Here is a 23,327-nt window from a genome sequence, read left to right as displayed (position 1 = left end):
TCCATATCTGTGTGTGTGCACACCATGCAAAGGATTCAGAAACAGTGAAATCCAGCAACAGTCCTTGATGGCTCATTTCAGACATGTCAGTCCTTGGTAACTCTTTGCCTGTCCAGAAGGTGTTTTCTTACCAATAAGGTTTTTTCTTGCAGCGGGAGATAGAAGACATTGTGAAAGCTGCAGAGAGACTCAGTATCTATGAAAAGATTTGGACACTTGTTAAATTAGATGAAGAAATCACAATACAAACAAGGATTGCTGAAGGTATAATGTCCTGCTTGATCATTTTCAGATTTGCATTTCCACAAACACAGCCTCAAATTCTTAATCACTTCTGCTTTAGTCATGGCATTGCAATTAAAGCAGACACACAACATCAAAAGCTGTCATTCCTCTTGGACCTGCCTTAATTCCAGCACCTTGGGGATTGAAAGCTGGTACAGCAGGCATGCCAGAGACATTCCCACAGCTTGGCTGGTGTGCACCAAGAGGACTCTGTCTGCAGTCCCCATGGTCACATCCAGGGCAAACGGCTTGTGATCCTGAGCAGGCCCCTAAAGGGAGAAGAGAAGGGCAGGGATGCAGGCACAGCCTTTGTCCCCAGCCCAGGGGAGCAGCTGCTCAAACACAGCCCAGCGGGACTGTCTGTGCTGCCGGGCCTGTGTGGGGGGGTCAGGGATCACCTCCCAGAAATACAGCTGTCAGGAACCTCAGTGCCAGTGGGCCCAGGAGTTGGTCCTGGAAATCACCCATCCAATATCCAATACACAGAAAGCTTTGAATAACTGTGGCTATCCTGGAATAGATTGTGCCATGTGCATCCATTTCTCTTAAGAATCCTTGTCCTGGAAAAGGAGAGTTTCTCCTAGGCAAGACTTTTCCTGGGGAAAAGGCACCAGGCAGTTTTGAGAGAGGAAACCTTCACCTAGCACAGGGATCCAGCTGCACAACAAATAGTTTCTTGTTGAACAGCATGCTTTAGGAATGGTACTCCCCAATTTAGTGTTCCCACTGAAACTCCAAACCCCTGCTCGCTCACTCCCTCCCTTTTCCCCTCCCCTTCCCCGCTGCAGCAGATTGGAGAATTGGAAACACAGAAGGCAAGGGTCAGAGGCTGAGAGAAGAATTTACTGGAAACAGCAATGAGATAAGGGAAAGGAGCAGCAACAATACTAATGCCAGACAGTAGAAGAAAAGAAAAAATCCACAGGAAAACAAGCCCCAGTAACAGAAAATACGGGAGCCCTCCCTCCACCATGTTTTTTTGACTGGAAGGAACCCCTCCTGGCTGGAAGAGAGCCCCTTTCCCCTGCCTCCAGCAAGGACAGGAGGTGATAGAGAATAACCTCCATGTCCTAGTCCCCTCACAGCTCCTGCAGACAATTAACCCTGTCCTGGTCAGAACCAGGACATCTAGCTTTTCTTGGTTTTATTGGTTTAAGAAAGGAAGAGGGTGGAGGGAGGGACACGTCATGACCCATGGGGAGGGTCATGAGGTTCATTACAAATTCTCCTCAGGCTGAGCAAAGACACCAGACCATGGGTCAGGGAACTTTTGGGCTTTATTGTGGAGTCACACTGGGCTGGTGCCCACTAGTGTCACTCCAAAGGTGGTGGCTGACAAGACCTGAAATTTGTACAATAGACTTCCACAAGCAGTGGTTAACAAGACCATAATTTTGTACAGTACAATTGTACAGTACAGCTTCAATAAGCTCTCAAGTCCTCACAAGAAACTTCTCAAAGGTTTATTTTGGTGGAAACTGAGAATTTTTAGCCTGGCAAATTTCCATTCCCTGCAGGCTGTGATAAGCAGATATAAACACATGCAGAGATTTCTGTACGATTCCACTGTTCACCTTTTGTCTACAGTATCAGTTTGCTTTCAGAGTCTTCACAGGATTATAAAAACACAAGTAGAAAAGAGCATGAAATAGTTCTGCTTTGGTTCTTTACATCATCATTCTACTTGAACAGCTTTGCATGAGCATCATCTCTCTTGCCAGGCTTTTCTACTGATAGTTACAGTATGTAGTTTTTTAAAGCTGTGTTGCCAAAAGCAAACGGTTTTGAATTTTTATGTGGCTTTGAGTTCAACTATTTTCCCTTTCTTTGCATGTTAATTCCCACTCATATCGCTAGGGATCTACCATGTATTACAGTACTCTTCACAGGAATTCACATCATCTAATGTTAAGCTTTAGGTGTATCTTCTTTCTGGTCAGTTCATTAATACTTAAAATTTCTGCAGTTTGAAATACAGGAGCAAGGATACGTGGCTCCAACAAGGAATAAAAGCAGTGTAAGGAAGACTCCTGGGGAGCTTCCTCTAGGAAAGGCAGAAATGTGTGTGCAGTCCAAGCCTCAGGGTTGTGTAGAGGGAGGAAGGCACTGTGTGTATCTCTCCATTTGCATGTCAGAGCATGTTTCCACTGATCCATATGTGATCACTCATGTTCCTCACCCTTAGAATCACCATTAAATATTTCTTCTCCTGAGCATCTGCAAAGACATTTTGTAGAGATGTTGTGTGGACCAAGTGAAATTTTCTCAGCATCTGCATCTTCCACATGAAGTATTTCATAGGCGAAATATTACTGCTTCAAAATTCCCCTTCAAATATTCTGTTTTCAAAATTTTCAATTGCAAGTCATCCCCATTTGCATTTCACAGGTCCCCAGGCTGGGCTTACGGTCCAGCAGCTGTTCGTTATGGCACTACTGCTGCATGTGCAGCTTTCCTTCTTCGGCAGAGGGGGAGGAGGGAACTGAAGAGGATGTGGACTCATGAAACCACTGCTCTCCTGCAATCCTTTATGCAGAGGACAAGCAGAGAAACCAACAGTTGCAGTGGAAAAAAATCTGCTCTTCCAGCAGCAAGGCAGCTGCTGTTACTTGAAAACACACAGTGTGCAGCAACAAGCAGCAAGTAAATACCCTGCTCCACCAAGCGTCTGCAATTTGATATGCCACTCTGGGAAAGACATAAAAAGGTTTTGCTGAAATCCATCTGCCTGTGACTGCAAACGGATCATCATTCCCTATCCCCGTTCAGATGGCAGGGGAACAAACTGCCTCGAGGTACAAAAGGCAAATTACTTGAAACACTTGGCTGCAGCACAGGGCAGTGTTCTGAGAAGAAAGACGGATGGTATGCTGACATGATAGGAATACAACTTTCCTCCCCAAAAAAGCAGCTAGAGTGCCACTTCAGTTTGGCAACTTCAGTTTGGCAACTTCAGCTTTTAATTCAAAAGGCTTTTCCACTCCCATGATGGGGCACAAAATATTTTTCTCATGATATTCCATAACATCATTACTGCTTCCATTTTTTATATGCAAAAAGGTAGAAGAGACATTTTAAAAAAAGAAAAAGATTCAAATTTTTTTTTGAAAAGTTAAGATTTCTTTTTAAATATTAAAAATGCAAAAGCTCTATCAAAGTATTTTCTTCCAAATTTAGGGAACGCCCCCAGCAGAAAACAGTTCTGTACAGACAGTGCAGTATGTTCTCCATCTACACCCCAGAGAAGTTTTACACCCACTCCCCAAAACAGCTTTCACTCCACAGGAGGCAAGAACTGTGCTGGTAAGGTTTTAATGAGCTGTGGTAAATGTAATTTAAGTAAACATTTTTATTACCTATGGTAAGTAACTTTCTGTAAGCAAAACTATCATTCCTGTTCCTTTAGTTACGGATTTTATTTCCACTACAGGCTTGTTCACATTAGGTCAAACTAACACAACATTTAATTCCTGTGCACCCTTAGGCTGTATCCCAAAACTTGTTGCTTGGTTTTGACTTCTAATAGAAGCTGTGGGGGAAAATACAACATAATATAGGGAAATTGAGTGTTAATTCTGTATTTTTACAGCTGAAATTAATTTTTTTTTTGAGTTGCAGAAGGGGGAACAAAAAGTGGTGATGCATTAACCCTGCCCACCTTGCTGGACAGATGAGAAAGGAGCTGTTCGAAGACAGGGCTGATTCAAGGAACAATTGTGCTCCCAGGCTGAGGGTGGATCTGTCAGCTTTTGCACAAAGAGAGCAGAAGAAAAGGGAGAAATGAAGAGACCTTCTTTCCTTGAAATTCTTAGGCAGGCTAAGGGAAGTACCAGACATGAGATTCTAACACTCAGCCCACAACCACAAAAAGAATTTCAGTAAACTTGCACCTGTACTTAATAAGAAAAATCAATGTCATTTTTATCAGACATCAATATCAATCGGGGAAAAAAAACACTACTTAATTTTAAGCAAAACCTTTATTTTAGTTCAAAGGCTTGTTTGTATTAAAACCAGTTACTTCAAAATCAAATTCACATAAAATTCAACATGTAAATAAACTGAAGTTGTCGTTGGTCATGATCCATTTCTGAAAGACAAGGGCTCCAAATGGCATTTTAAACAACTTGCATGGCAACAGATAAAACTGGGACAGCAGGAGCATCTCTGAGTTTACAGACTGAGGAGTTGAACTGTCCCCACTTGCTTCAGTACATTTTAAAATACCACCTGCAAACCAGTGCCATTTAATGATTTCTCTATTTCCCATAAATTCACTCAGAAATGATTGAAAAAAGCATCCCAGTTTAATCTGCTACTTCACAGGAGTAAATTCTTTTGAGTAGTTACAGGCACTGCTATTTGCTGCCAGCAAGCAAAGTACTTGTCTTAAAACATTTTCCTTACAACACCAACAATCAAGCTACATTATATACAGTTCAATTGTACAATTATCTTTAAAAAATGCCCATGTACAAAATAGAGGGTTATTTTATTTTTAAAAGAAATCACATGCTAGATTTCAATTACATCAATATTTTAGAAGAATTTAAAAAAAAAATTGATAAATAACATTCCAATTTATTCGGAACAATCCTGCAAGCAAGTGCAGAGGTACCTGCACTATATTTAATATTCTAATATGCTTTTTAGGGCAATTTGTGCTATAAACCTCACGTGCGAAGTATGTGGAAAGCTCTTACTTGTGACAATAGAATAGAAGCTACTTAATTAATGCAAGAGTATTTCAGTAAAATTATTCTACTTATGAAGTAAATACCAGAAGAGCATCTCATTTACAGCCAGTTAGACAAAGAACACAACTAGTGACCAGAACACATACATTAGTCAAAAAGTCAAATATATACAAAAATATATTAGAAAGTGGTTGAGTTTAACCACAGGCTCATGTAAAAAATGTTGTTTTAAATAGCAATAGCAAAAAAATAGCTATTTCTCTATCTGCAACAGTACAAAAGGCAACACCTACATATGAGGTAGCAATGCCAAATTAAAAAAACCAACAACTTTGGATTGAGGAGCAATTCCTATATTTTCATAGCATATCTGTCAATACAAATATTTAAATGAACACTTCAATTGTTTCAAGAACTACAACATTAATTTACAAAAACCTTTTTTCAATGAACATTTTTTTTTAAAATTACTGGAAATTGGCTTAGTTACTGATTTCTTCTGTTTCTAAAAAAGCTGTTGCATTTTCAAACCCAAACACTGTACAGAAAAAACGTGGAGGCTTTATTATACACACTTGGTAAACGCTATGGTACATTAAGACATAATTTACAAAGATCAGAATAAGCTGACTGTGGTCATTTGATCCTTTTCTGTCTAATGTGCATTCACTGCACACTTTTGCTACCCCCTGTTCAATGCTAGAGGCAGGACAAGGGTTCACTGCTCAATTCCACAGCTCTGCCCACAGCCAAAGCAAGTGTTTGTATCATCTACTTTCAGGAGTCTGAGCCAGAAGCATGGTTTCCATCCAGGGCAAGGGGCACTGCCAGGCAGCAGCTTCAGAGCTCCCCTAGGTCTGTGCTGAAACTGCCTCAAGAATGGGACGGGAGGAGGGGACAGCTGTGCCCCTTCCCTTCTCCCAGTTCTATATCCCTCAGTCCCTCCTGCAGGTGCAGGGCAGGAGTGGTCACCTGAGCCTCCCTGACCAAAAAAAATCCCATTAATGAAAAGCCAGGAGGGGAACAACCACCTAGCTGAGCTGTGCCAGCTCCAGGCCCTGGGCTGCAGGCCCCTCATGTGGGTCAAATCCTCTGCTGCCAGCTCACTGACCAAAAAGACCCTGCTGCTCCTCCAATTCAGGCAACTAAATTGGGCATCTGAAGTCAGATGGTACAAGTAACACCAAAAAATGAACTGGATGGAATTTCAGCATTTATTGTATTAAGAAAATAATATACTTTACATCACAGTGCTTAATTAAACGCAATAAAAAAAAAAAATGTAAACTCGGAATTCTAGATAAAATTTAGCTTGAAAAATTAGGGCTCCAAGAGTTTTTAAAATTCACAATATTTTAAGAATTGAAGTCACAGCCAGTCAGTTCACATAACTCATGTATTTAAGCTTACTTGTAAATACCTTTGATGCACTCCAGAGTTTGGCCTTTTTTTTTTTTTTTTAAAAAGCCTAAATGACAAATGACCAAGTGCAAAGGTAAGAGGTATATTTTATCTGCAAAGAAACTAACTTTAGAAGTAACTTTCCAACCAGGAACCTGGAGTGCTCTAGTAGATGTAAGGAAATATGCGGTATGGTACACGCTGGCAATACCTTTCCCATGCCAAACCATATTTTTGCTTACAATGATGTTCATCACGAGCTTCTCGATGAACAAGCAAGCAGATGAAATATATCACGTAGAAATACGGCAAAATGTGGTTAAAACCTGTAAAGTAAAGTGAGAAATACAATTTAGATACAGAAAAAAAAAATCCAGAGATGTTAGCTATTAACATGTATTAAGCTGGTGACACACACTTGTTAAAGACTGAAGCATCTTATATTCCTAAAGCATCAAACACTCAACAGGACAGTTGTGTGACATATGTTTACATGCAGACAGGAAAAGACCCACAAATCCACAAAAAGTCATCCTTAAAATTTAAAGTCACAAAATCTACCAACTTCACTCTCAATGCATGCAAAGCTTATCAAACCCACACTTTTTCTAGTTAAACCTCTGCAGCACTGAACTGCCCCACACAAGGTTTTCTCTGTTTTTGCTGTAGACATGAGTCCAGCTTTGCTCAGACCACAGTATTTGACTTGTGGGTGGAAAAAACTGGAAAATGACCCAGAAATGTGTGACTGCAGCCCAGAAAACCAAATATTCTGGGCTGCAGCAAGAGAAGCGTGGCCAGCAGGTAGAGAGAGCTGATTCTACCCCACTGCTCTGGTGTCCTGAGATCCCACCTGGAGTGCTGTGCCCAGCTCTGGGGTTCCCAGTGCAAGGAAGAGTGTGTATTCCCTAACCAAAATTGAGACAGAATTTCACTCCTTTGTGTCTGATGACTTTTTTTTTAAATGTATTTTGCTTAGTCATCCTTACATGTGGTAGCCCCTGGTGTACAAGCAAATTCCCACTTTTGGGGAACTTCATTTGAGAACACTATAGCACACCCATTAGCCTAAAAAATTTAAGGAACAACTAATTAGGAAGCAAGTCCCATCGTTACTGAATGATAAAATATTAGAAATGCAAGTAAAATCTATAGTATGTCAAATGTACGGCAAGATAGAAAGGGGAAGATGAAAGAGAAAATAGGTGTTGCATTAAACTTATGACACAGAAATTGGCCATTCAGGGGGTTATAGGGTTTAGTATCCCAAATAATTATCACTTTACATTTCAAATCCAGCCAGATGCCAAAACATAAAATCATTTTTTATAAAATCCACTTCACTTTCAGAAACTTACCACAGGGTAGGGACCATGCTAGAGCCATGATGATATCACCGAGATAATTAGGGTGACGAACAAAACCCCACCAACCCGTGACAAGAAGCCCTTTTCCAGTTGCAGTGGGTATAAATTTCAGATCTGTGAATAGAGTATTGTAGTCAATACAACAATTGAAATATATATTTAAATACCACAAAGAGACATTGTATAGCAACTGAATAAGAAATGTACTTACTGGCCAATTTGGGATCTGAGGGATTCCTTCGGAAATTATTTTTCTGAGAATTTGCACTACGGAATATGTAATACCCAATACCTGAAAACAAATATGATTTATTTTGCATTTTCAGTACTTTCCAGTTCTCTTTGCTTCAACAAAAGAACTCACTCTTATCACTTCAGCCTTTTCCTCAGAGATGCAACTGATATTTTCTCCCAGAATTTTCTTCACAGAATTCTAACAAGATGGAAATGCCATCGGAAACCTGCTCTTACAGCTTAGTAGCTTTTATAAGATTTTGGAGAAGCTTTATTTTCACATCTATTTTTTACATTTGTATCTGATATAGTTTATTAATGTAACACTGAGTGTGAAATTCACATAAAGGTGATGTGCTGCACTTTGTAAAATAACAGCTTTTTTAGCAGCCCAGTATTTTGCTACAGTGCCTACTCTGTAAAGTGACCAACTATTTACAAATTCACAGCAATAAAAGAACCAGACAACGAACTCTCTGATTTTGAAATTAATTTCCCCCACCATTTTCACACAGCAGGTTAAATTTGCTTTTATCAAAGCTGTACTGAGAAAAGATGATCACAACATATTTCAAATAATGACGTTCTTAAAAGAAAAAAAATAAAAACCCAAGAAAAAACATTAACTGAAGATGAAAAAATGCTGTTGTATTTCTCAGTATTGCACATCTTAAGTTGTACCCCTTTTCTTTTTTTCCAAGTGCTTAAATTCTTTGCCATGTCTACAAAAAACAGGCAGGTTTTTTAGGTTTACTATTCAGGTAAAAGGGACAAATTACAAGGCCATGTTGGTGCAAACTTAAGGTCCTTTCTCAAAGCACTCGGCTAGAAAAAAGATGTTTTCCTTTAACATGTGTATGTAACTTGGGCATCAGGGAAGAAGATGCAAACACTGAACCTAGGGAAAAAGTAAAGCACAGCCAACAAAGCACTGACTTCTTTTTTGAGTCACTTGCAGTCATTCAGATTAACAGATACGTTCGAAAGTCAAATTCAAAACATTTCAGGTCACTTAACTCCAGAGAGCATCCACCTAAAGATGCCTCTCAACAGAACAATTAGGTGTTCAGAGTCTCATCTACCCTTCATTTAATAAATATATTCATTAAACAGTAGCAAGGCACATGCTTCCACCAGCTCTAATACAGAAAATATGATCACTGCATCTGAGCTAAAGCTCCACCTCACATCTCAAAATCAGTACTAGTTTGTAACAATAACATTTACTGTAACTTACAGTTCACAGCAGTAATTGTGGCAGCAACAGGCCAAGAAATCACAGTAGGATGACCCACTAAATAGAAGGCCTGCAGACTGTAGACAAATGGAACCCACACCAAATCTCCAAATGCCAGCATGAATCCAAATCCATCATGGGTAATATCCATTGTAGTCAAAACGGCTTCCTAAAAGCAAGGAGGAAGGAATTTAGAATTTTAAAGGTCTCCTTCATTTGACACTGTACTTAGAAATGCTAACACAGTTTAACAAGATTGTCATTTACCTCGTTCCAAAGAGCATCCACCACATACAGAAGCTGAAAGCTGTTCACAAGTACCATTGACAGGGATGGCATACTTAGATTGTGTATCTTCATCTCAGCCAAGAGCATTGCCAAGTTTATAACAACCTAGTTCAGAAAATATTTTATTTAAAAATTTCCTTGTTCCAAGTGGTCTTTTCAATTAGACTATAGGACACTTTAACACAGATATTTTTGAACAATGTTTGAGTTTAAAAAAAAGGCTCTATAGTTTGCAAGTAACCACATTTCTGAAGCCATATAACCTCAATATATGAATACTTAAAGAAGGGTTTTCATTTCCCACAAAGCAAAGAAGCTAGAAATTTCCCTAAAGTGAATAAAAATGGTCATTAAAAATCTGGCAACGTGTAAATGTTTTTCAGTACTTCCCCCACCCCTGTTTATAAATATATATAAAATCCTTAATACCAATTATACATAAAAAACCAAGATCTCCGTGTAATATTTAAGCAAATAAAATAACTAGGATTACTGACTCACCCAGCCAATTAATCCTGGACGCAATTCACAGAAGTATTTGAGGTCAAAATTGCCAATACGAGGGTTTAATTCATGTCCAGTAAAAAAATCATAAATGAAATACCCTGTGGATAAGACACAGCCTCTGTTAGCAATACTGTTACTTTCATCTGCCACTACACTCAGCACCACAAATAAGATCCTACTTTCCATTAACGCTCTCTCATTATCAATTTTTAAAAGCCTTTATATTAGAAAAAAAATGAAGAGTATATGCAAAATACAAAGCAAAATTCATACACTTGGTTTTTTAAGATGCCCAAATATTTTATTTATTAGGAGGACTAAACACTTTAGAAGTTACTATTGGTTTATTTCTCCCAGACACCTGTTCCTTATTTTCAGCCTCATCCTGAAGCTCACATCACAGTCTCCACGAACGTGATCTTATGGCATTAATTAATTCTACTTTCCCTCCTATTTCATTGCTTTTTTCTGGGAGAAAAAATTCCTTTAGCTATGATTACCTGTTCATTAAAAGAGATGAAGAAGCAAAATGCCTGGACTTCAAGATACCCTGGACTGAGTTTGCAAAAAATAAGCACTTTGCAGAACACTTACCAAATGCTACTATGCTACCTGCAGAGACTAGAAGTGCACTTTTTGAAGAAAAAAAAATGATAATTTATTTCCCTTCACACACATAACATGCTGCACTAACAGAACTAAGGGTATTTGAATACTTCATTGTAATACAGTAAGTGTTCTGTCTTCTTAGTCACCCTATGGACATTTATAAGAGCAGTTTCAATGCTAATAGACTTCTCAATCTATCCTTTGTCCTACAAAAACATATGCATATAATTGATACTTTCTAGGAAGGCAGTCTCATGACTGAATCAAAATCTTTTTTGAAAACTTCCATTCAGTTAAATAGATTTAAAAGCATGTGCAAAATAAAAGTTTAGAAACACAATGTAATTTTAAGTTCTGTACCTGACTTCCCACTGATAAAATATTTACATTTTTCAGGGTTTTTTTCAATTCTCAGCTGTTTCAAGAAAAGGCGGGGGCACTATGAAGCAAACTACACAAGCCTCTCAGACAAAAAAATACTGAAAACTGAAAGGAAAGAACTGTCCTCTCATCACAGGGGACCAGACCAGCCAAGATATTATTCCATAGAAAATCCAACTAAATTTTTAAGCATTTTAGAGTATCCAAGTGAGAACAAAAATTTGCCAGTTAACTTTTAATATTATCTTTACATTTGTAGAAATCAAAAGTCAAAGCATTATATTCAAAGTCCTAAATCCTACACTTTAATTCATAAAAATGAAACTGTAGCAGACAATCGGAAAGAAGTTATCCAAAATATTTTATAACTCACCAGAATTTCCACTTGGTGCTAGTTCTTCCTCGGGTGCTTTCAGGGACCGAACATACAGATAAATGCTCAATGCCAAAGAAAAAGCTGCAGCTGACACTGCAAACTGCATGAAGTGATCATACAAATAATGAAGTTCAAACTGAAAGTATAATAAAATTCCAATAGCTGCAGCAGTGAAAATAAAAGCATAAAACCCTAAAGGATGTAGAAAAAAAGACATATTAGTCAAAATAAAAAAAATACCTTTCTAGTAGAACCTCCCCAGTCCAAGCTTTCTGCGTTTTCCTTTCTTCCAAGATTTGTTTATATTCCAATAATGTCTTACACATCCCATGCTCTCAGTCCAAACTTCTGGGGCACAGCAATTTACCTTAGAGACTCTAAGCCCTGAAATTTATTGTGCTCCTCTTCAAAAGGACAAGAGGGAGGAACACTCTGAGCGCTCCTACATTTTTTATAACGCAGGATCTAATTTCAGGTTGTAGTGGAAAAATGGACACTGACACTACTAATTGATAACAGCAGGTTACAAAATCTTATCAGTGTGACAACTCAGATAACCATATTTTCATCTTTGAGTTTTCATACATACCTTGATACAGATAGCAGTTACTAAACTATTAAGTAACTATCAACTCAAAACTTGAACACAAAACTTTTGTAGCCTTTGAGAGTATCAAACCATGTGGAATGGACGGATGCCCTAATATGAGCAGGCAGTTCTATACTGCTCTCATGTAAGGACCTTCTGTGAACCCTTTCACAGGGTCACAGTGGCTGAGGTTAGAAGGGACCTCCAGAGCTCATCTAGTTTAGTGCTTCCTGATGTTCAGGTGGAACCTCCTGTATTTCAGTTTGTGCCCACTGCCTGTCACTGGTCACGTACCATAAAAGGTATGAGATAACCTCAACATGACTCACTTCTGCAGGATGTAATTCCTCGTTTCCAAGATTTTTAAAGGCCATATTCTGCCTTTAAAATGGTCCATCTTAACAGATTATGTTAAACCTCAACTTTTTAATTTAACATTTGGATTCCACTACTACCAGACAATGCCCTTGAACTGACTAAATCAAATAGGCAGTCTGGAGTACGTTCAAAGCACCAAAGTACACTTGCCTATTAAGGTCAGAAAAAGCAGGACTGCTGAAGTACGCTAAACCACACTCTTGAACTAGATGAGAAACTTGCCTTATTCATAGGAAGTGAAATCAGTTCTAATTAAGGGCTCTGAACTCTTCTTTGACAGGCAGGAATAAGAACATGTTAAATAAATTACAACATACTTCTTATTAGTCTGTAAATCAGAGACATCTAAGATGATTGAGACACATGGGATGAGATCTCTTCAGATCACTCCTCCTGAACAACAGCCTCTGTCACATGAGCATCACTAACACTTCCTGATAGATAACTCCCTGTTTAGCAAGGAATATGACAGGAGTCACCAGTCACAACTGAATGCAGATCAGGTGCCCTGTATAGCATAATGTCTTGCTCTTGGGGCAGTTAGTTCTGGATGATTACTAACCATCTTCTTCTAAGAAAAGGCTCACCCTGTGTTATGACAGATTTACAACACGTACATTTTGACCATAGAATCTATCTTTCGTAATTTGTATTTTGTGGTGCTGAGCACTGCAAATCACATAATGGAATTAATCCTAGAATAAGCAACTGCAACATGCTTACCATTTATCCGGTACTGTAGTTTCTTTCCATTTGAAAGAGGCAGGCCTTCTACAACCTAGGAAGAGTAAAATACTAGTGTTCAACAAAGTACTTTCTGAGAGCACTGGTGGGGGAGAAAACCAAGTACATCTCTGCCAGAAAGACATTCAAATCAAGGTAACCAGCTGGACACAATCAAATCTGAGTACTGTTCTAAAAAAACGTACTTTGGATATCAAAAGGTTAACAGTTTCAATTAAAAACACTTTAAAAAAAATTAATCTCTTCCTAACCAGCCTCAAGAAAGCAGAGCTGCTCCAATTATTGTAAACTACTTCAGTGTCCCTTCAGAATCTGCTAGTAGCCCAAATGTCACAAAAGAAGGCAAAAGAGCATTTGCCTGATATACATATGGCTATATGTATATACATATGGCCTGATATACATATGGCTAGAATGGTTTATAGCTTTCTGTAAGTGAAGATTATATTCTAAAACTTTGGATAGCCATAAGAAACTGAGTATTAAACAGTTTGTGAATTTAAAGGTCAAATACCTGAAATTCTTCTAGAATTCTATCAAGTTTTATCCTTGCTTTGATCTGAATGCCTATATAATGCTTTCTGCCTCTTCTACTGAAAGACTCTGAAATGCATGAATTCTTGACAAACTGTGGTCTTTTAAGCTTACAGAAATCTGCAGTAGCCATATTCCAGATTATGGAAAACTAATTATTTGCTTTTAAATTTGCTGCATTAAGAACACACCCCACGGTCCAGCCCAATGTACAGATCCGTTGCCCATAAAGCCCCAGCTGCTACCAAACAGCCTACCTTTCCAATTGGCAGCAAGTAGAACAGAGCTTGAAGGAAAAACCACAGAAGAAAAATACCAAACACCCTCGTCTCCCAAAGACTTTCAAGTGCTGGGAGAGGAGGGAAGTTCATAAGACTGGGGTCATCTTGTTTACACATCGACAGCAAGTACAATACAGTAGCAGGAAGGAGAAACATCAGCATGAAGGTCCCTGTAAACAGACATCATGGAATATTAGAAGATAAACATAGAAAGTTAAAAAATATAGTTTCAATCCCACTGAAAAAAAAAAAAAGCTCGATATTAACTTCAGTAACAAAGAAAAGGTTGTCTATCTATTCCTGAAGCAAGACAGCAGCAATCCCTAGTCACGTAATGGTACAGAGACATTCTTCTCACTTCCACACAAGGTCATCCATCTACTGAAGGATCACACTCACTGCATCCCCTTAAAACTGGTCGAAAAACTGTAAAAAGAATACTGTCAAGTTCAAAGCACCTAAGTTTCGAAAATGTAAAACCTTTGCTAGTTAACTTCTTAAATCTAATTTAGAAATATTTAGACCTCACTGTGCAAGAGATGGCACAAGATCTTCACTGTATTTCGCATGAGAACCAATGTAATAATGGTTCTTTGACTGCCATCATATCAAGTGAGGCACTATCATACCACTCTGAATTCTGCAAACCAGGGTCCAAAACCTGGAAAAACCGTTCTCGACATGACAGTATGGTCAGTAAGTAAAAAAACCCACAAAGCAGTACTAATTTTCAAATATTAAAAGACAGTTTGCACACACACCAATTCTTCCCCCAAACTCCAGCTCCTTTGTTTTTGATGGTGCTTTCTCAGTTGTTTTTAATGCCGTAAAAATCTTTTTCTCCGAATATATCTCTTCTTTCTTCTTTTCATCTTTCCTTGAACGCAGGCTGTACTGTTCAAAATGCTTTACTTCCACGTCTGGTTTTAACTTTTGCTGTTAATGAATAAAAATAAGTTACTAAAATAATTCCCAGTGATTTTACCTTATTTTACTCCAGTATTTTATAATTCAGAAGACATTATTCACTATAAAACACCAGTGTACAATGTCTTCTACTTCTTTACAGTACTTAAGTTTATGCATTCACACAAAGGGACTGCTAAAACCAGAGTCATTGTGATCACCTATGCTGTGATTCACATAGCAGCAGCAGTTCCAGTACAGATCATGCATTCCTACCCTCCTCCTTTCCCTTCTGCAATAACCCCGTGCATTAACTAACAATTGGGACTAAAGAGCTGATTTGGTTAAATTTAAAACACTTTCTACAGTCAAATATTCACACTGTAAAAGCATCAGAATGAACATAAGTTACCAGAGATGGTTCAATGGAAAAAAGAAAACAAACCAAGAAAAAATGAATGTTATGCAGCTCTAGTATTTTTCCCTTCCCAACTTCATCTCCCTCTCCCCTGAAATTAGCTTGCTGGACAGCAAATTTGCTTGACCTCAAAGTTTTAGACTGCATTCTATTTCTGCTTGATTATTGTAGTGCCTTTGTCTATGAATTTCTGAGATAGCTAAGTTTGAATGCAACATAAAACTACAAGTAAATACAATGTCCATACCTCCAAGATTATGCAGGATGTGTCATTTTTTTCCGTATTTTCAGGTTCACCGTTGTACCTTTTGGTGTTATTCTCACTTGGCTTCTGGTTAAAAGAAGAAATACAGTTTTAGCTTTCTGAAAATAAAAGCTGCAATAAGTGTGAGTGTATAATGAATAATTAAGAACACTGTCTAGTTTTTTTTGTCAACTGCAACTGCTCTGGTTTTCTCCACAGGAAAACAAGTGGGTTCAATATCCAAAGTACAGACAGTTTCAGTACACAAACAGGAAGAGGAGAAGTTGTTTTTTTTTTAATAAACTGTGAAATTAAGAGAGAATACAGCTTCCAAGTTATTTTAACTCATCACTAGGAACTGCCAAATACAAAATACATGTCTATTCAATAATGCTAGTGGCAAGCAGAGAAAACTTCAGTGTCCTATATATGGCACTGCTCTGCAGGACTGAGAGTTGGTTTTCCATTAAATATCTTTGAAGAAATAAATTGTCTTACAAAAATTCTTTCAATGAGCCTAGCTTACACAACTCTGGGAAGACACAACTCATGTGTTCTGTTTCATTTCACCCCAAGCTCGGTTGAAAAGGACCAGGTCATCCCAGTTGTACAACAACCAACAGATCCATCCTACTCCTCAATTAGAAGCCATGAGAAAAAAACAAAAGATATTTTAACCTTTTTGTCCTAAAAGGTACAAGAAGTACAAAAAACAAAGTGTAGCTGCTGGCTACAAACTACTTAAAATGAGCATATGGTCCACAGGCCATGCACTGGGTCATACAGCTCAAAGCACTTCACTGCAAAACAAAAGCCACAGCAATTTCTGTGCCAAAGAGTGCTTTCAGTAGTAGCAATATACTGAACCTATCTATTTAGTTTAGATTGATCTGGTTTAGTTTAGTTGAAACCAAACTAACACCTGTCTATTTTTAATAGGTCAGCAGAAGAGATTTCCAGTTCAAGGGACCGTGTCTTGGACAAGTGAGAAGCTATCTCAAGGGCACAAGAGGCAGAAAAATGCTGTTTGTTTCTTAACAGAGAAACATCACTTCTACTATTCTTCACTTACAGATTACCAGAACCATTTCTAACACTCATTCTAATTTTCACAAAAATGTCAAGAACAAACACAATAAACTTCAGTTAAACATCAGATATTTGATAAACTTTGAAATCCTTACAAGACATTTTCATAATGAAAACAGTTCTGCAATAGTATCAATCAGCAGGGTCATATTTAAATATTCCACACTTGAATTCTGCAACGGTTCTCACACGGAAGCTGCACATTTTTCATTACTATTGTAAATGAACTGTATGTGATAACAGAACTCATTTTATTTAAAATTCTAATACCTCCCTGCTATGTATTGATCTAAACATCTTAAAAACAGGCTAACTTCCTTTGCCCCATTTCACAAGTAGAAGCACACGACTAACAATTCCTTAATATTAAAAGATAAAAAGAATTTGTGCGTGTTTGGATTCTGAGAACTTCACGGCAAATTCAAATGGAACTTGATAACGTAAGTTTACATTTCAAGAATTTCCTCAAACTCTGAAAGCCAGAAACCCTATTTTCAAAGACAAAAAAAAAAAGGTAGTTCTCAGATACACTTTTGCAGCTAATTATGTTGTTCAAGGAACATCACCTACAGCCAGCCTTTACAATGATAAACCCAGTACATACGAAACCAGACTTTCACAAATAGCAAAAATTTGAGTTTAGAAAAAAATCCAGCAAGCCCCCACACAAAGAACAAACAAAATTAATACCGCTGGTAGAGCTAAGCTGGTTTCCTGAATGGTTTTCTTTTTGTCATCTTTATGTTCTCTGCTTTGGGAAGTAGAACGACGCCTCCCTCTCCCTGGCCGACCAGGAGACCTGGATCGAGATCTGCTGGCGCTTCTTCTGGAGGGAGAACTTGAAGAAGACTGGCTCTTCCTGTGCTTGAATGATGACTGAGACTAAAGGAAAGCAGGGAAGAAAGCAAAATCTTATCTATGTTCCAAAGAACAATGTTAGAAACAAGGTGGGTTTTTTGTAACAAGGACCCTGGCATACAGCTCTGTGGATTTGTCTCTAATTTCCTTTACTGATGCTGTACAAAGCCTGTTAAAAAAGAGCAACTGCAGCATACTCATTTTGCTGGTAATTCCCAAACAATTCTGTCCCAGGTCCAACTGCTTCTGACAATCCCTATCAGAACTACAGAAATCAGGATATGGATGTAAACTACCAAGGTGAGCAACAAGCCCTTAGGCCTCTCAATCCTTTGCATAAGGAAGGGAATTAATTGATAGTTGTCTCTTAAGCCCTAAGAGACTGCTCTCATTTCCATATTTCCATTACTCAGCTTGATTAATGCATTTGACATAGCAAGATGTCATCATCTGTTTAAGGCAACACAGATCAAATCAACACTAAAAAAATCCAAGTCAGCTAATTCATTTAATTAGATGCGATAACTAATTTCATAAACAGTTTTCCACAAAAGTATTGTTTGATTTCTCTGTTTCCCATGTAACATTTCCAGAATGCGACTTTTATAATGCACAAATGTTTCATGACAACAAAAGGCTTTTCCTCAGCTTGAGTTTGCTAACCTGCAAGCAGAAAGTAACAACAGGTTACAAAGTCCTGAAGCAGTGATTACCCCAAGGCAGAAACATTTTGGTTCCAAAGTAAAAGGCCAGTTACTGGGCAAGCACACTGCCACCAAGAAGTGAAACTACTGTCACATAAAGACACATAAGTCGGCTTTGAACTTATGCAGGTTTCAGAACAGGCCACAAAAATCAACTACAGTGAACATTCAAACAGGGTTTTTTTCTCACGCATTATCATATTTTAAACTGAAGTGAAATCTGAAATATGGAGTTTTAAAGGCTTTTATTAGTAATAAAAATGAAATAATAAAGATATGTAAAGAGGAAGGAATGTGCTCACATGCATATGCCATGAACCTTTCTCAAGAGTTTCTAAATGTCACAAATGTAGCAAAATACCTTAAGGAGCCTTTGAGGACCTAAAGCAGGACAAGCTATTTGCAGATGCTTTAAGTATGTGCTTAAAGGGCACACACTATTTATATTTACAGTGATCCTTAACTACAGGTTTCCATTTGTTTTCAAATTTTCCTCTTTAGAGGTGGAAAAACGTCAAATTAGCATCAGCCCTCTGATTACTGCCTTTATAAGGCACCCCAAACTGATTTTTCATGAAGAATCATGCCATAGAGTTCCCAACGGATCAGTCTTGTTTTTCCCCAAACACATCACTGTTTTTTTCAACACAAAGCAAACAATCACGCTTCTTTAAAGATGGGGTTTCAGAACTTAACTACCTGAGAGGTCCCATAGGAAAAAGCTAATATTTAACACCAATTCCTTGAAGACACAGTTAATAAAAACTTGTAAAATGACTATCCAATCCTGAGTTGTACTTTTAGCTACATCACAAAGTTGGTGTAATCTTCCACTAGAAGCAGTGATACATACACGTGTACTCACCCTTATATCACTTTCTTTCAGTGCCAGTTCAGTTCCATCTTTGTACTTGACAGTATAAAGATGAGCAACATCATCATAACTGGTCACTTGTACTTCATAGTACAGGACACTTCCTGGCCAACGGCCCATCACCACCTCGCCATCAGCATACCTCCGGCTTGGCATTTTCCAAAAAGTATCCCTAGAAAATAAATCAGTCAGTGCATGTGACAGCTAAACATTAGGCTTCATTTCCCCCCCTACTCTCTTTCTGTATCATTTAGGCTGGAAAGAGGAAACTTTAAACAACTCTCCACTTAAAACAGAGAAAAAGTTATGTGACAAGAAAACAGCAATTATCTGATTTCCAAATAGAGTGAAGACTGAAGATACATATTCTGGAAAACTGTTCAAATGTATTAGACTAGTACTCAACTATGATATACAACCTCCATCACCAGGCAGAGCACATATTTGACCAAAATTACATAATGCAGCTCATCTTATCTAGAGGGGGAAATGCAAATTAGATGGTATTTAACAGTCCTCTAAGCCACTTTCCCTGTGGTTATACTGATATTACAGATGTGATGATTTCTAAATATTAAACATTGCCAATCTCTTCAACACTTACATTTTTTTGTCACATTACACTTTTTTTTCCAATTTATTATGCCAAACATTCGAAAGTTATGAAACTTCAGAATTTAGGTTCCTGTCTGGGTAGAGTTATTTTCTCTTTTCCACCTATTTAGCACAAGGTTTGTACTGCCTTTTGCAGGGGCCCATAGGAAAACAAAGTCCGGTAGCAGAGCAATCACACAGTAACCTGAAAAACTAAATTCTATCCCCCTTTCAGCACCAAAAGGTTTTTACTTGATATTAGCAAAACATGGTGCGAGTGAGTAGTACCCTTGGTTCACCACACCAAGTGCTGGAAAAAAAACCACAACTACAATTTACAGAAAACTGGTTTTAAATGTAAAGTCCTGTATAACTGTTTGTAAAATGCTTTGTATTGTGTCATTGCCTTCTGAAAATAAATATCCAAAGCAGAACATACTTTTAACCTGAATTTCCTAGTCTCAGGTCTCACATATCAAGTGAGGCTACCTTAAAGTCTAGGTAAAATATATACCAATGTATGTATTAGCACCATCTGTACAGTGAACACAGGAACTTAGAATGGATGGGGGGAGAGGAACATTTTAACTTGTTTGCTATAAATAAGATGTGAAGCCACACAAACTGAGGTGAAAGCAAGTATTTAACTAGATACTCATTCATTACACATTAACTAACCTGCAAGGAAAAGTTAGATTAGATTCTTGGAGGATGGAGCTCAGTGAGGTTTTTTAATCAACATTCATTCTGGCATTTTCTGAAGATGCTGCTGTTAAGTTTTTACACCTGTGTAGCTCTCCAAGTCACAGAAACAAAAAACTCAGCAAAACTCCCTCATATGGATTTTACCACTAATATTCCTAACTGCTTCAAAACAAGCATCTGGCCACCTCCTCTGCTGTAAAACATTTGCAGGAGAAAAAAGAGTAAGTTTTATAATTTTATTTCACTGGCACTTGTCAGTTGGAAAAATTATCAGAATTCTAGTCTATGCTTGTAGGCACATGCTCTTCCAGCTCCTCTGCCTTCTAACTAGTATTTCTTGTCACAGTTTCCTGTTAATGTCTTATTCTTTCTGAATTCCCACTCCTTCAACTGTTTTATCCCAGTCAGTTTAACCCACTCAAACACATAGCCCTGTTTCTGATGACTCCATGAAATGCAACTTCCATATTTTCATTTCAAATTCTTCATTCTCTCCTTATCCCCCCATTCTTTCAGGATTTCCTGTCTTTTCTGCCCTTGTTCTCCCAAGCAGTTCCAGTCCCTCTTTGCCACCTCTGGGCTCAAGTCTGATCTCAATCCCCATAATGTCTCCTTGGCCAGTTTTCTCACCCAAAAGACAGTTCTTCAGCAGATCCATGTCTACTACTGCTCTTTCCCCAGCCTCCCACAATTACAGCTTCTTCCTTCTCTTCCATAAATAGTCTAAATACCGGTCCTCCAGCTTTCACTAGATGTCATAACCTCACACATAACTTCATTTCCTCTCTGCTGTTGTACTTCCTACACTCCAGCCAACGGTTTCTTCTCTTGACCTAGAGCACCTCAGCCATCATCTGTAAATTTAGAGCCTGACCAGGACAAAGCTGGCAGATCCCAGACAAAGGTGTGAAATACAGAATCTTTGGAGGGTAAGCCCTTTTTGCAAAAGGGAAACATTTTTTCAAAAGTTGTTATTAAGGACATGTACACTGATTTTTACAATTTTTAACAACCACTTCAAAATTTAGATATAATTTCATAGGGATAATGAAATGCAATTCTCTGCTAGACCTCAAAATCCAACAGTTTTGTATGCCAACATAAAAACAGCCCAAAGAAGAGGTAACCTGATGATTTAATTCTTGTGAAAGGCAGGAAGACCTTCCCCTCCTCCAACTTGGTTCTAAAAAGGAGCTGGTTAGTTTTAAGAAGTTGAAAAATGTGGTTGGAAGACCTGTAACTAAATCAATGTTATGTAATTCAGCCCGATGTAGATATCACTGATATGAAATTCCTGATTAATAAATAACTTTAAGCAAGTGCAAATATTATCCTCTGACTCAAAAGTAATGGACAATCTTATTAATGGGAAAATATTTTCCAGTTCTTTTCCTTAAATATTAAAGTTTAATGATAAGCTCAAACATTAAACACTAAAAGAAGTAAATATAACTTCTTACCCTATCAAAAGTAACCACCTTGTTCTGCACCCCAGCTCCTCCTGTGAAGGGGGTTTACAATCCTCATTCCTTCTATCCCACTTCTAAAAGCTACACCGTTTAAAGGCAGCCTTCATCTGTTCAGATAACAGACATGATTACTGACATCAAAAAAAGTAAAGACAGAAAGTCTTTAGAAAAAACCACACCTAAGAGATTACATTTTGAATTTACTGCTCTTTCAAGCTCTACACACACCCCTGCTAATTTTCAGGGTATCAGCTGGCATCAGCCTAATGTTTACAGCAGTCCTACACAAGACTTTCAATTCACAGGGCTTCAAATTATGTATCCAAGGAAGATTATTTCATATGATGAACCCTGTGCTGTACAGACATCAGATTGCAACTATAGTTATTTATGAGATGAAATTTGTGTTTTCTGCACCATTATTATTTTCCTTTAGAAACCCAGACTCAAAGGGAATGGAAAAAAAAGATTTTGTATCCTATACCAAGCAAGACAATTAACACAAAACTCCCTGGAGGTTAAAAGTCAGCCAAGAAGAAAAGTTACTGCTGAGTCAACCAAGAATGAAATAAGTAAAGAGAAACATGGCTGAGAAACACATTACCCCATGCATCCATTTCTGGTCTCTCTTAATAGCTCTCACTAGAGATGTGGAAAGATATTTCACTGTGGAGAAAATAAGACTGCCAGCTTGCAGCCACTGGAAGATCATACCCCATCATCAGAGGTTGGGTACCCAGTTTTAAGAATACATAAATAAACACTAAACAAGCTTTCCCTCTTCGAAGATCAGAGTTCACACATATTAAGTGGTTCCACTCAGTAGTTCTGAGACCTCAGCACTGCTAGATAACGTTCTCTAAATCAGAGGAAGAAGCCATTTGAATGCAAGAAGAAATGCAGAAGAGAACACTGATAGTCGAGGCTAACAAGACAGCCTACACGGAAAGTTGCTACTGAATTCACCAGAGACTGAGCTGTGCAGGACCTTTTCAGCATCACCACTAAACTCTCCACATTTCCAGCTCTTCACCTCCAGACGGTGGAGGGACCTCCCCCTGTCCAAGCCAAACCAGCGCCACCACTACAAACAAGCACACATCAGCCTCAAAGCAAAAATAACAACCCATCAACCCCGGGCCTGGGAAACGAGGGATTTCCCCTTTAAAGAAGCTCTCCAGCGGAAGCACGGCGAGCGGCGGGGACGCGGCAGAAACTCGCACTCCCCGCGCAGGGCCCGGGCGGCGGCGGTGGTGGCGGGGCGCTGTTGACAGGAAGGGACCCACGTGCCAGGCAAGGCCCAGCCCCCCGGCCCGGCCCCGCCCCGCCCGCGCTCCCGGCCCGGGCCTGGCGCGGGGCCTCCGCCGCGGGGGAAGGGAGGGGCCGCGCCGCCCCTCGGCGGCCTATCCCGGCGCAGGGCCCGGCGCGGCGGCGGCGAACAAAGCGGAGGCGCCCGGCCCCGCCAACCCCGGGGCCCGAACTAGCGGCTCGCGCCCCCCCGCCGCCCGCCGCGAGAGAAGCCCGAGAGCGGCGGCGATCGGCGGGAGCGCTTCCCCGC

General features: G+C 38.9%; 1 protein-coding gene across 4 annotated transcripts; it reads right to left on the bottom strand.

Annotated features, from left to right (window-relative positions):
• Positions 1–6,173: 6,173 nt before the first annotated feature.
• LBR (lamin B receptor) lies at positions 6,174–22,964 on the bottom strand. 4 transcript variants are annotated; one of them, XM_017812874.1, is made up of 15 exons: positions 22,758–22,964; positions 21,761–21,876; positions 18,993–19,173; positions 17,256–17,447; positions 15,480–15,563; positions 14,670–14,844; positions 13,885–14,078; positions 13,073–13,127; positions 11,380–11,574; positions 10,011–10,114; positions 9,489–9,614; positions 9,222–9,390; positions 7,962–8,042; positions 7,742–7,864; positions 6,174–6,709 (listed from the first exon to the last, which is right to left on the bottom strand). In XM_017812874.1, exons 3-15 carry the CDS (start codon positions 19,155–19,157, stop codon positions 6,549–6,551), a joined length of 1,824 nt encoding a protein of 607 aa, XP_017668363.1. In that variant the 5' UTR covers positions 19,158–19,173; positions 21,761–21,876; positions 22,758–22,964; the 3' UTR covers positions 6,174–6,548. The 4 variants fall into 4 exon arrangements, with proteins under 4 accessions (XP_017668363.1, XP_017668364.1, XP_017668365.1 ...); XM_017812875.1 differs by lacking the exons at positions 21,761–21,876; positions 22,758–22,964 and adding an exon at positions 20,274–21,680; XM_017812876.1 differs by lacking the exons at positions 21,761–21,876; positions 22,758–22,964 and having other exon boundaries at positions 18,993–19,179.
• Positions 22,965–23,327: the final 363 nt, after the last annotated feature.

The sequence above is a fragment of the Lepidothrix coronata genome, unplaced genomic scaffold (genome assembly GCF_001604755.1).
Source record: "Lepidothrix coronata isolate B3197 unplaced genomic scaffold, Lepidothrix_coronata-1.0 Scaffold38, whole genome shotgun sequence".
NCBI lineage: Eukaryota > Metazoa > Chordata > Aves > Passeriformes > Pipridae > Lepidothrix > Lepidothrix coronata.
This window is presented reverse-complemented; position numbering and strand designations above follow the sequence as displayed.